Source organism: Sinocyclocheilus anshuiensis, unplaced genomic scaffold (genome assembly GCF_001515605.1).
Source record: "Sinocyclocheilus anshuiensis isolate Anshui unplaced genomic scaffold, SAMN03320099.WGS_v1.1 scaffold1396, whole genome shotgun sequence".
Lineage (NCBI taxonomy): Eukaryota > Metazoa > Chordata > Actinopteri > Cypriniformes > Cyprinidae > Sinocyclocheilus > Sinocyclocheilus anshuiensis.
Genome location: NW_015544208.1, coordinates 34,863 through 48,602, shown reverse-complemented (window position 1 = coordinate 48,602; position 13,740 = coordinate 34,863). Strand labels below are relative to the sequence as shown.

Sequence of the window (13,740 nt, the reverse complement as noted above, 5' to 3'; positions counted from 1 at the left end):
CTGTCTTTACATTTATTTTGAAAGATGAAGCTCGCGATTATGGTAAGGGGCACATTTCCGACGAGTGCTTGCGGTGTTCGGCCAATCACAATGCACTGGGTCAGCTGGCTAATCAGAGCAGACTGCGCTTGTCGGAAGGAGGGACTTTGTAGAAAACGAAGTGTTTGAGAGAGGCGGGGCATAGAAGACCTACAAGAAGACCAAAAAAAATAATGTGTTTTTTGAACATTAAAGCATGTCAACATATTCTGTTACACCAAATACACCAAATAATGATCTTTAAAAAAGCATCATATGACCCCTTTAAATGTCTTTAATACTGCCCGAGACAGACTGCATGATTTTCGGCTATCCCAGATGAAAGATTGGCATTGTGAAACAATCGTGGCAATTTCTGTGATCGTGGCTCCTAAATGGTGGTCCTATGTCATACAGTGAGAAAGGTTCAAAGGATGGCGTTGTCACGGTCTAGCGACCAATGATAGCCTATGCTAATTTTCTGACAGTGTCAAAAAAATCAGCATGATCATCGCAGTGTGTTTGCTGCTACAGCCCACGTTTACTGACCAGCCAATAAAAATGCGACATAGTCGGCGCCAATAGCCTCGTGGTTAGTGCGTCGCCATTCAGCACAACTGCGCTCACGGCGACCCGAGTTCGATTCCTGTCTCGAGGTCCTTTGCCGATCCTGCGCCCCTCTCTCCACCCAGTGCTTTCCTGTTACCACTCTACTGTCCTATCGAAATAAAAAGGCATAAAAAACCTCACGACATGGTGCTAAAACATAAAACTGCTTATCTCTTTCGCCGCTTCCAATTTTTTTTCAGCACACATAAAAACTACAGCTGCCAAAGTGTGATTCATCATGCTCTTGTTTGTTTTTTTTTGTTTTTTTTAAACCACTAGCACATGCTGAAGACGTTTTATTCTTCTATAGAAATGTGCGTCGTAGCATACGAGTCTATAGGTGTCATCATCGTACAGTCTACATGCATGTCGTACCCAAGTTTATTAGATCCATGTCGCACAATGTGACATGCAGTGATCTTATAGGATTGCTAAAATCGTGCAGTGTGTAGAAGGCATAATGTAATACTTTAACTGTAGACTCGTGGTTTTATTTTTGGATTGTGTTACAGGGGCCCAGAAGGGGTGAAAATTGATAATGCAGACACTGCAGTTGCTGTGGTGACCGGTCTGAAGGAGGGCGAGTACATTTTCACATTGACAGTGACAGATGAAAGGATGCTGGAGAATTCTGACACAGTCTCTGTCATTGTCAGAGAAGGTATGTGTCCTTAATTAAATCCAGGAAGGTTTTATGTGGGTGTTAGTAGGCTTTGTTAGAAGACTTGTTCATGAAGTTTGGGCAAGTCCACCATCAACCTGTTCTGTGGTTGTCTGTCTGTCTGTAATAGATATAGTTTGCCTTTTTTTAAATCAGAGGATGATCAGCCACCAGTTGCCAAAGTGCTGTCCAGTCCTCCGATCACTCTTCCCATCCGTACAGCATTTCTGGACGGTTCTCGATCATCAGATGATAAGGGCAGCATCAGCTACCTCTGGACCCGTGAAGACAGCAGCCCGGCTGCAGGGGTCAGTACTGTTCAGTAGAGTGAAATTCATACGAGCCGTGCTCCATACATTCAAATGACATTCATGACTCCATTGAATATTCAGTCACACTTTGGTGTAGTTTCTTTGAGTTTGTTCCTTAAAGGTATGGTAACTCCACCTGAAAGTGGAGTCCTATATCAGGACCACAGTGATTGGGACTTTTTTCTCTTCCAGGATATCCTGAATAACTCTGACCATCAGGCAGTGCTTTTTCTTGGTAATCTGGTGGAAGGGAAGTACACTTTCACTCTGACTGTAACTGACAGTAAGGGAAAGACCAGTACTGATAGAGGCACTGTAGAGGTTCGACCAGGTCAGTATGCTTGTAAAAGATAATTACATAAAATGAATATTTTTAATAAAATTGCATTAAAATTTTTCAGTATGCTGCTAAGCCTGTGATATGTAAAGTACTGGTACTTTACAGTGTTGCTTTAAATGCTTTAAAACTTCATCATCATAAAGCTCTGTTTATTCATATATTGCTGTTTTAGTTTATTTTTTATTATTATTTTAAAAGGTTTTATTCATAACAGTGTTGTAATTTCATGTAGTCAAGTTCAGTCAAAAAATAAATAAATAAATAAATAAAAAGACAATCAGTCGGTGAGCAGTTAATACAAGAACTGGTCAGAATAATGATTCATTCAAAAGAACTGACTCAAACAGTCAATTTGTTCACGAGTCAGACATAACTATTAGATACCTAAAGAATATGAATGTTTACTTCAATGTTAATTTTTGAAAAACATTTAAGCAACCACTGTTTACTTTATTGATTAATACTTGAAGGCTACATGTCATTGTTTTAATGTAATAATTATTAAAATAAAAGAGTGTGATCAATAGTGTTCAAATCGGTTTTGGCTGTGATAGTGAATTGTGGTAATTCACTGGCATCGCTATCACTTACTGAAATTCTGGTACTATGACTAGCTTTTCCTAAGCTAAAGGAGGCCATAATAAATAAATCAAAGTAATACCATTTAATATGAATTTCTTGTTGTTCCTCAGATGTTTACGAGCGAGAATTGGTGGAGCTGATCCTGGAAGTTGCTGTGGCTCAGGTGTCCCGCAGACAGAAGGATATGCTCATCAGACAGGTTGGCGTCCTGCTGGGTGTCCTGGACAGTGACATCTCTGTGCGAGAGATTAGCACCTTCAATGAGCATAGGTCAGTCCAGCTTTACACGCTAGGCTTCATAGACAGTGCTAAACTTAATGCCCACCTCCACTGATCTGATTAAATTGCTTTACGGCACTGAAAAGAAAATACTGAAGAATTTCTCATTTTACAATACTCATGCATAGGTTCATATAAATAAATGGAACATTAGTTTTGAAATAAATGTTTAAAATCATACTCCAGTTTTAAACATATTTTACATATATGGGATGATATTACTTACTTTTACAGCACTCGCTTGGTATTTCTGGTATCTGGAGGTCCTGGACGACCTCCATTGACCGGCCATAGTGTTGCTATGGAACTACGCAACAAATTTCGCAAGCAAAAAAATGAATTCCTTATCTTTAGGGCTCGGCGAGTGGACACCGTTAGTGAGTATTCATTAAATGCTTCATTAACTCATGTTTGTAATGTAGCAGTGCCCAGCGCTGGTATTTTATTGACTATCTGATCTTTCCCCAGTCTGCCAGCTGAACTGCTCCAGTCACGGGGAATGTGATTCCTTCACCAGACGTTGTGTGTGCCACCCGTTCTGGATGGAGAATTTATTCAATACTTATTTTTGGGATGCTGAGAGCAATTGTGGTGAGGATACACTAAGCAAAACATTGTGGAGGGAAGCTGTTTTAAGTTGGTTCACATGAGGTTTGAAGGTCTGTTTATGTTGTTGAGTGTTTCTTTCAGAATGGAGTGTATTATATGTGACGATAGCATCGTTCATGATCGTGGTTGCTATCGCGACTGTAATATGGGGTATCGTGTGCTGTTGTCGAAAGTAAGAGTTAGACGGATGATAATCTGTTTATTTATCATATTTTTTTAATTCAAGGTTTATTGTTTATTAAAACTGTGCATGATGTCTTGAGCAGACGGAAAAGCAAAGTAAGACGAAAGAGTCGCTATAAAATGCTGGAGGGGGATGATCAGGAGTCTCTGGAATTGCAGTTACCAAGACCTGGTAAAAAAATGATCCATTTGAAGATAATTATGTTATCCTTTTAGGGATGTCAGTTGCTGAACAATATTTTATTTAATTACAAGAAATGTAATTCATTGAAAGAAATGAATACTTTTGTTCAGCAAGGATGCATTAAATTAATAAAAAGTGATAGTAAAGACTTTTAGATTGTTACAAAATATTGTCATTTAAAATAAATGCTGATATTCTTTTTGACTTTCTATTTATCAAAAAATCCTGACAAAACAATATGTATTACGCTTTCCACATAAATATTAAGCAGCACAACTGCTTCCAATATTGATGATAATGATTTCTGAAGGATGATGTGTCACTGAAGACTTCAGCTTGCCATCACAGGAATAAATTACATTTTAAAATATATTAAAATATAAAACAGTTATTTTAAATTGTATTACTGTTTCACAATATTACTGTTTTACTGCATTGTTGATCAAATAAATGCAGCCTTGATAAGAAACTTCTTACTAGCTCCAAACCTTTGAACAGTTGTGTAAAAAAAAAAAAGTGGCTTAAAATTAAATCATTATTAATAATAAATTATAAATATATTTTGTTATAGTTTTTTTGTATCATTATTTTACTACTGTATATGATACTGTACATTCTCCATCGCAAAGATACTTCCTCCTATCCCTGTCTTATTCCTCCAGGTCGCTTGAAGCCAGTTCCTGCTCCCACATCTTCTGCACTCATGCACTCTGATTCTGATCTGGAAAGCGATGATGGTCAGGCAGGAATCCCCTGGTCTGATCGAGAGCGTGGAAAACTCCTGCCACCCCAAAACGGATCTCTGCGTAACGGCCAAGGTCCTCATAAACCTAAAAAACAAAGAGAGGAGCTGCTTTAGCACACAAACCAAACCTCTCGTATCGCACCAACGCACTGTTCACCCCTCATCCACGACACGTGTCATGACTTTAATTCAGGAGGGACCTGCAGGACGTCATGAATGATGACCTCTGCACCTGCATCCCTGGGCTCAATCGCAGCCCAGTCTGAGCCAAAATGAAAATGCATTTAAACCTGAATGGTGGAAAAAGACAAAGCTGTAGAGCCATGCACCTCAAAAAGACAATGAGAATGTACCTGCTTTACTGCAGAGAAAGATAAGTGATATATGTGCCAGCAGAACCTGGAAAGGGTTGGGCATTTCAAAGTAGCTCTCTGAGAAACTTTTCCCCACCAGAATGTCACATCTCACCACGGATAACTGAGCCTGCCTCACTGTCCCCTTTCTACCAAGCTTCCTTATATGACAGGCAGCCTGTCACATCCAAACACTGCCTGGCATGTCTATTAATTTGTATATTTTTACTTTACCCAATAATGCCATGTGGTATGACTGCATGAGAAGGCAAGATTTTGCTTCCTTCGTTCATTTTTATGGTTTGCATGTATTAAATTGAGATGTGCGTGTGCTACTCTGCGGTCTTGCGTGGCTGAATGTCAAAGGTGCGTTTTTGCCCCTTTAAACACCAGCAAAAGTGACGTCTGCAGCATAAATAGCCATGTTTGTCAGGGGTTTAAGGAGGGGTATCGTACACTGGAAAATGCATTGGATGTTGCACTGGGGTCAGTTGCTTACCCCCCTGATTTTGTGAATGAATATGACAGGATAGGGTCTGGCTGGCTTACTCGAACTGGAATTGGCCACTAGTTAATAAGTCATGTTTTTGTTCCACTTGGTTTGGTTTGCGTTAGTATTGCATTTTACTCTTTTTTTTTTTTTTTGGATTGTTGATTCATCAGAAATCATCCCTCAGTTTTAAAGTAATTTCAGCTCAGCCATTTGAGACAAGACGCTTCAGTTACAGTGTTCCCTGATGGTTTGTTATGAAAGAGCTGAATGTTATCTAGACAATGTGTGCGATTTGTTTTGTTTTTTTCCTCACGTCTTTGAGTCTTGCACATATTTTTTTTAAACCATACTTTTTTGTTGCTGTTTTTAGTGAAGAATTCCGTTTCATGTGATTTGTTCTAATAACTGGAGTAAATAAAAAATATATATATTTACAGCTGTATTTTGTTTTGTTGTACATGATTTCTGTTCAGAATTTTAGGACTTTCACCAAAGCCTCTTATGATTGTACACAATTTTTGTAAACCTTACCTTAAAGGGCAGTGTTTAGAAAAGCAAGAACCAAACTGCGTTTACTGCTTTAAATGGAGCTTAAACTCATCTGAGACCAAATTAGATTCCATCTGCCTATGTTTTTATTTTTAATTACTGTGATCTAAGTGGATGAGCACACAATTTGTCATCTGCAGAAAAAAAGGAAACCAAGTGCAGTTATTTATTTACAGTATTTTCATTTTGATGTAACCTATTTCATTGTTCATAGTGTAACATAATGAGGAAAATAGGTTACACTTTATATTAGGCTGTCCTTTTTAAAGTGTAATATACAATGTTTGTAATTTTGCATTTTTGTACAATAGAAAGTACATGTAACATGCATAACAAGGGCACCATCAAATCAAGTTACTAAAAATGCGTTAACATTTTGAAAATTAGTCTGAAATGGCCTGTCTTAAAGCACACTGACCAACTTTTGAAAACTGTTCATTTATTACTAGCCAGTGAAAGCAGGCACTTGTGATTCCATGCACTGTTCGAACAGATCAAAATTGTGGCATTCACACTTCCTGACTGTTTGGCCAACAAGCATCTGTGCTGAATCCCAGATTTCTCTTCCCCTCCGGCTCTAAAAAGATTGTTGGCCAAGACTTCAAAACTGCAAGTGAACAATAAGTAAAACTAAGAAAACAAACACTCACTATTATTACATAATTATGTCACATTTCTTACATGGTAGAATAGGGGAATTTGTTCTATGAATATTACATCTAATCACCTAGACTGACTCAACTCATAATTATAATAATAAACAAACACATATTCATACTCAGTCTCGAGTCTTCCTGTTCCTGCTTCTCTCTTTTTCATCACTTTATCACACACCCGTTCTCTCTCTCTCTCCTTTGTCCTTATAAGGAAGTGGAGCAGTTGGTGGAGTTTGGGCGGAAACGGCGCGCGGTGACAGCTGGGAACTTCAATACGCTCATACAGGAAGACAACGCAGACGGGGAGCCCGAAATACAACTATTCAACATCAGAGACTAAAGCCAGGACTACTGTAACATTTCTCAGACGGTGACGGTAAGGAGAAAAGGCCGAAAGCATTGTTAGATATCTGTGTTAAGCGACTTGCCGGCGAAATCTTTTCTAGATACAGCGTCTCAGCGCAAATCATGACAACTGAAACAGACATCGCTCGCGCATAATATTGCCAAAAGCGATTAATCCTCACAGTGGCATTAGGCCTTATGAATAAAACGTGTTTTATCATACAACTGCATGTATGTGGAATTCATAACAGCAGTGTAATGCGTGGGTGGGAAAAGTTCCTGATCTTGCAGAGCTCAGCGCCCAGTGATGGGAAGTCTGATTCGATTCTGCGAATTGGTTCTTTTGAGCAGTTAATTTTAAAGAACCGATTCGAAAATTATGATTATTTTGCATCATTATTACGTAATCGCATGTTTTAATAAAATGCTTTTATTGAAAATAGCTCTGTTTCGCTTGCGTGTTTATAAGACTCTCGTGCAATCAAGTCGTAGACATATTTCCAGTACGTTTATTTGTAGAATTTTTTCAAAGTCTTGTGAATCGGTTCAAGTGATTCACTGAAAAGATCCGACTCAAAAGAATACTGAGAATCGGTACAGCGCAAATGAAGGAAGTGGGGCGTGCATAAAGTGCAGGAAATCTGAACGATTGCTACATTGTTACATATCCTATTGCAATCCTATGAATGGCTTGATTGCTTGTCAAGAAAGCCATTGGACTATTGGTACTGTCGTGTATGTGTGCATGTATGTTTAATGAATATGGCACATCTCACCCTGCGCTATGCTGAGAATGGATGTGATATGGCCTAGTTTTACTAGTCCTGAAGCATAAATGACCTGTTTTTATGTACAGAAGCACAGCTTGCACCCTTATGCTTGACGTTTCAATGTTACGCCTGAATGTACTGTAGTTTTCTTGTCTTGTTTTGCTATGTTTATCTTTAGGGTGTTACCTGCAGAATTTAGAGCAAGTGTTAATGCAGTGCTGCTATACTGAAGCACAGAAGCTTAATCTGGGTTTGAAATGAACACCCACTAACACATTAAATGTGGATGAAATTCAGCACATCAACTCACAAGAAAGTTTAGGTTATTCATAAATTATGTCCTCCAACATTAGAAAAATAATGCGCAAAGAGGGTCGCACACAGTACAAGAAGGGCCATGTCTTTAAAACGCATTTAAAATTACAATGAGAATTTTGTTTTTATTTATATTTTAGTTCATCTTTATGGTATTCGTAAACACAGAGTGACTCATTCAGCCATTGACTGATTCAGAATCAGCTTTAATAAAGAGTTTGCTTAAATCTTAGCAGTGATTTTGATAATCTGGCTTCTATATTAGTTTTGACTAGAAACTTTAACATTTAGTAGCCAAATTGGCTGGTGAGTGAAAGTTTATTTTAAACCCAAATGATAAGCAGTTCAGATCATCTTATTGATTTTCATACATCTGTAGGTGGCTGTTTCTTCAATAGTTGTTGCCTCCCTAAAATAATTTACCTGAGGCAAGGCAGTTTGACTACTCTAATTTGAATGTGAATATTTTCTTATAATGTGAAAAAAGGGGAGGAGAGAAATTAGAATCTAGTTTGACTCCAGTCTGCTCTTTATTATATTTGGAAAAAACTAAAGTTTCATTTGCTCATGTGTTTTTGTTTCCTCAAAGGTGAATGTGCTTCTGTGATTTTATTCCTGTGTGATCAAATGTTTTGTTCATTCCAGTTGCCTGAACATTTGAAAACAACAGCCACAGCTGCTTGTGGTCACAGAGGAACCCGTTATTATTTTTTATAAAAGTATTGTTAACTATCTTACTCAATCTTTCACATTTTATCAAAACTAGTGCAATTTTATGTATCTGACATGAACTTCACTGTTAATAGTTTTCTACTATCGTTATAATGCAGTCTTGGGAAATTTGTGATTCCTGAAGGAGTTACAAATAAGTGGGATTTTTCTCTCGTGCAAGCTCTCATTAAAGGCAGGTGATTACGTGCTCACATGGATACCTGTACATTTCCCAGAAGAGCCATTCAGGTGAAAGGAGGAGTGAGTCAGTATCAGGTTTCTGTTACGTAATGCTACCTGTTTAGTGTGCGTGCATGTGAAGGGGCAGTAAAGACGGACCTGCCCTTTGAAAGTTGCACAGAGAAGGCAAACAAGATCTTACTTCCTCTTTTTGTATTTTTAGAGGTTTGGCACATTTTTTTTTCTTGTAGCATTTTTGTGGGACAACATGTTATGGCATGTCCTGCATTCTCTTCAGGCTCTGCACATTGAGCATGCATGTTTTCCATCTGTTGACTTTTTATGCACACTTCCGCTGTTGCTCTCGTCATTAATTTTACCATGAATGAGGAGTTGTAGAATAAGTCAAATAAGTCGGAATACAATAATACCCTTTAAAGTTGGCATAAAAATAAAATTCACCCTGTCTATTTTCTCTCTGATGACATATGCTAGACTTGTCCAATCATTTAGTTCGCTTAAAAAAAAATAAAAATAAAAAAAACTTACTAACAATCAACCACAAGCTCACAATCACATCTGATTACAGTGATTTCTGTACAACCTTGTTGTTTCTTTCTGTAATCTTTGAGCTGTCCCACTCTCTCTTTTTCTCACCAATCAGGCATGGCAGAGCTGGCTGGTCTAGTGCAGCGTCTAGAGGTGGCTGTGGGCCGTCTGGAGGCCATGTCCAGTTCTGGGGGTGGAGGCGGCCCTGCTGCTGCAACTGGAGGTATTAAGAAAAATGCATACCAGATATATCTGACAATAATTAGCAGTGCATAGTGCAAAAGGGGAGTTAGCAATTTGAAGATTTAAGCTTTGCTGTGTAAATTGTCTCCCCTCAAATCATGCAGTTTTTTGAAGATGCATGAACTATTACTTGAGTTCAAGTAATAGAACTCAGTAATGGAATTATATTAATATAATTATTATATTACTGTACTCTTACTAACCATTTGAACATTGACATGGACTAAAAAGCCTATAGACTTGCCAAACATTGTTATCATAATTATGAGTGGGATTTCTTTTGGCTTAGTCCTGTAAATTACTATCTTTTTAGAACTCCTAAGTAAGTGCATGGTGAAACTCTGCCATTGGACCATGCTTGCGGATGGTTTCTGGAAATGTTGTATTGTGTCTGTTTAGGACATGGTATAATTCTGCTCTTGTTTCTCTTCTCTTCAGTGGTTTCGGTGTATGTTGAAGCCTATGACAACTTGCTCTCTGGCCCTGTGGCTCAGTACACTGCCCTCAGTCAGAAGATAGGGGGTGACGTCCAGAAGCATGTGCGTAATGCAGCGATGTCATTATAGCTCCTGAACCCTGGCACGTATTGATAAAGACTCCACTCGATGTGTCTTATCCTTTGTTTTGTGTCATAGGCTGAGTTGATGAAGCAGGCCTTTTCCTTGCAAAGACAGCTTCTGGTCACTGCCTCCAACTCTCAGAAACCTTCTGATGTAAGTGTCCCTGCACCATATTATGTTGAATGTTAGAACAAGACTCGCTACTGCAGTACCATTTCAAAATTAATGTTTTTCAAAGTCTCTTATGCTCAACAAGGCTACATATTGTGTAACAAAAAGACATTAAAAACAGTAATATTGTGAAAAATTATTACAATTGAAAATTAGTTTTCTATTTTAATATATTTTTAAAAAGTAATGGCGAAACTGAATCTTCAGCAGTCATTACTCCAATCTTCAGTGTCACATGACCCTTCTGAAATCATTCTAATATGCTGATTTGCTACTCAAAAAACATTTCTAATCGATGTTGAAAACAACTGATGTGCTGCTTAATATTTTAGTGGAGACAGTGATACTTTTTTCCAGATTTGAATAGAAAGTTCAGTTAATTGAAGTCTTTATTATAAAGTAAATAAGTACAAATAAATAAAGTATTATAAAGTAAATGTACTGTCACTTTTGATCAAATTAATGCATCCTTGCGTAATAAGTATTAATTTCTTACAAAAAAGGTAGTATTTTGAAAGGTAGTGTATCTTTAACTCATGTATCTTTAATCTCATTTCTCAGTTTCTCTTTTTCTCTGTTATATAGTCTGTCCTGACCTCTCTGCTGGCCCCCATGTCTAAAGTGATCCAGGAGGTGCAGGCGTTCCGTGAGAAGAACCGCTCCTCTCCTCTCTTCAACCACCTCTCTGCTGTCAGCGAGAGCGTTCCCGCCCTCGGCTGGGTTGCCATGGTAAGGCGGAGGGTGGAGCCTAGGATTGTCAGCACTGAGTGTTGCAGTTTTTGTAGTTGCGTGTTGTTTCTGTCTGAGATTAAATCAATAATGGGACTTTATATTTGGGAAGTGTACTCTAACCAATCAGTTTCCTCATTCTCAAGTGTGAGAATTTCCCTACATTTAAAAATATCTGGGTTAAACTGACATACTTTTCATATGTTTTTTTTTTAGGGATGCATGCGTGGGATTGAAGTCTCAGACCACATTACAAAGAAATGTTAAGATGTACAATAAGAAATATTTATGATTGTGCTCTATTTCTAGGTCACTGATTGATTAATACTTTTAATCAATTAATTAATAAAAATATATAGTTTACTAATTGTTTCATGCAAATTAATATAATTTGTAATGGAAAAAATAGTTATATAAATAACATTATTAATTAACAATTATTAATAGGGGTGCTCCGATCAGGGTTTTGCGGAAACGATCTCTGCTCTGCTGCAGACGCACCGCTCCTGAACGCACTGCCGGACCGCAGCTGTGTGCAGTGAACGCTTTAATCCGTTAACATGAGCGCGGAAAAAATACGCACCGCGTATGCACTGCAAACGGAATAATGTGAACTTGGCATTATGTGTGTGTGCTGCGAGTGTGCATGAGCACACGGTCTCCAGGAAAGCGTGCGGGCGCTGAATGAAAAAGAAATGCAATTTATAAACTTTAGTGACGATGTGACACTGCATCGATTGTGCAAGTGACAATTCCTGTGTCAACTGTGCAGCTCGCTTATAGACAGACGCGATGTGGTGATTTGAAGCCATTTGCGTATTTTGAGAGAGAGAGTGCGCGCGGTGATTCACTCACGCTGTTTGTGAAATTACGTCTCAAACGAGGTTTTCAAATTACTTTATAAGTTATCTAATGAAGAAATATGCAGGTGAGTACCTCACCTTCAGCATTATAATGATTTCACCCGCGCCGGACAGAGACTGAGACGGTGCCGCTGCATGTCGTGCCAAACCTTCTCACGGCAGCGTCATCAGCTTGAGATCGGTTTTTGGAGATCTGCCTTTTTAGAGACCACCGATCAAACATCCCAACACGATTATCGGCCGATAGTGATTGGTAGCCGATCAATCGGAGCACCCCTAATTATTAATAAACTAGAAAGTAGAAGCACAAGTAATCTCATACTGATTGGATGGATGTAGGCTGATTTTAAAGCACCAGCCCTTATGATAATCAAAGCAACATTTTAACAAAACATTTTTTTCATTAAGCAAACAACGTTGGTGCCTAAATGCTCATAAAACCTTCTCATCAGACTTTTGAACCCCACAGTATATGCACAAGAAACAAAAGTCATAATCAGTGCGTATTTGGAATGTTCATTCATTTCTTTCAGTAAACATATAATCTTTTTCTTTCGAAATGTGTTAGGCACCAAAGCCAGGCCCCTATGTGAAGGAGATGCAGGATGCTGCCATGTTTTACACAAACCGTGTGCTCAAGGATTACAAGGAAAAGTATGTGTCTGTCTGCGATAGAAAGCAGCTTGTCTATACGCCAGCAAAATGGCATATCAGTCATTTTCCCATCTGCCTTATTGTCTTATTTTTAGAGATAAGATGCATGTGGAATGGGTCAATGCCTATGTGTCCATTTGGACCGAGCTGCAGGCCTACGTCAAGCAGCACCACACGACTGGACTGAGCTGGAGCCAGACTGTGAGTCACATTCATGTGTGTTCGGTTTGTCCCACATGCTTCTATAAATACATTTCCCAAATATTTAAGCATTTTGGTTTCACAGGGTCCGGTGGCTTCAGCCTCTAGAGGTGCACCAGCCCCACCTCCCCCAGGTCCTCCTCCACCCCCCATGGACTTGGGCAAATCATCAGGTGGAGACTCTGGAGCAACCAATCACAATGCTCTCTTTGCCTCCATCAACAAGGGAGCTGATATTACTAAAGGTATTAAATGGATCCCTAACTTGATGTAGTACTACAAACAGATAAGATGTTGTTTGGGAAAATAGGTTTAAAATGTGTCCAGTAGAGCCTACAGTGCACAAAACATTCAGTGACACTTTTATTGCTTTTTAAATGGAAGGTTCATTGCTAAAACATTAAACAGTCCTTTTGATTAATTGGAAATGATGCAGATTGTTTCACTTGATGTGCTGTAATGGGAGCATCAGTGTGTGTATATATTTATAAAGATCAATGCAGCCTTCATGATAAAAAAGGGCACAGTTAGTGCTTTTACTTGTGGTGATACTTGTGGTTTATAGGGTGTCTCATTTGTCTTTTATTTTTTAAATAATAATAATAATTATTTAAATAAATAAATAAATAATTAATTAAATAGCCATAATAACAGTGTTATTTTAGTATCATTGCGATGTTGTGGTTTTTAATATTTTGAACCAGTTTTTATTCTTATATTTTCAGTTTATTTTATAATTTTAATTAGTTTTATTAATTTTGTTGTGTTACTTACAGTTTTACTTATTTTAGTACATGAAGTTAAACTAAAAATGAGAAATGATGATGATGTTGTTGTTGGAACAACTGTTTTTTTTTTTTTTTTTTCCTTTAATTTT

At 38.1% G+C, this 13,740-nt stretch overlaps 2 protein-coding genes across 4 annotated transcripts in view; both read left to right on the top strand.

Annotated features, from left to right (window-relative positions):
* Window positions 1-5,799, top strand: part of LOC107697050 (dyslexia-associated protein KIAA0319-like protein) — a 17,174-nt gene extending 11,375 nt beyond the window's left edge. For 2 of the 3 annotated variants that reach the window (XM_016497683.1, XM_016497685.1), the window contains exons 14-22: window positions 1,140-1,288; window positions 1,445-1,596; window positions 1,792-1,930; window positions 2,632-2,791; window positions 3,035-3,177; window positions 3,269-3,391; window positions 3,491-3,581; window positions 3,676-3,764; window positions 4,439-5,799. In XM_016497683.1, coding sequence (XP_016353169.1) covers window positions 1,140-1,288; window positions 1,445-1,596; window positions 1,792-1,930; window positions 2,632-2,791; window positions 3,035-3,177; window positions 3,269-3,391; window positions 3,491-3,581; window positions 3,676-3,764; window positions 4,439-4,635 — 1,243 coding nt within the window. In that variant the 3' untranslated portion in view covers window positions 4,636-5,799. Of the gene's footprint in view, window positions 1-1,139; window positions 1,289-1,444; window positions 1,597-1,791; window positions 1,931-2,631; window positions 2,792-3,034; window positions 3,178-3,268; window positions 3,392-3,490; window positions 3,582-3,671; window positions 3,765-4,438 lie in introns of all 3 variants that reach the window. The other variant, XM_016497684.1, reaches the window with a different exon arrangement.
* A 995-nt stretch (window positions 5,800-6,794) lies between these two features.
* Window positions 6,795-13,740, top strand: part of LOC107697048 (adenylyl cyclase-associated protein 1-like) — a 10,310-nt gene continuing 3,364 nt past the window's right edge. Inside the window, exons 1-8 of the mRNA XM_016497681.1 lie at window positions 6,795-6,948; window positions 9,558-9,665; window positions 10,124-10,224; window positions 10,321-10,398; window positions 11,002-11,145; window positions 12,577-12,662; window positions 12,758-12,863; window positions 12,949-13,108. Coding sequence (XP_016353167.1) covers window positions 9,560-9,665; window positions 10,124-10,224; window positions 10,321-10,398; window positions 11,002-11,145; window positions 12,577-12,662; window positions 12,758-12,863; window positions 12,949-13,108 — 781 coding nt within the window. The 5' untranslated portion in view covers window positions 6,795-6,948; window positions 9,558-9,559. The remainder of the gene's footprint in view (window positions 6,949-9,557; window positions 9,666-10,123; window positions 10,225-10,320; window positions 10,399-11,001; window positions 11,146-12,576; window positions 12,663-12,757; window positions 12,864-12,948; window positions 13,109-13,740) is intronic.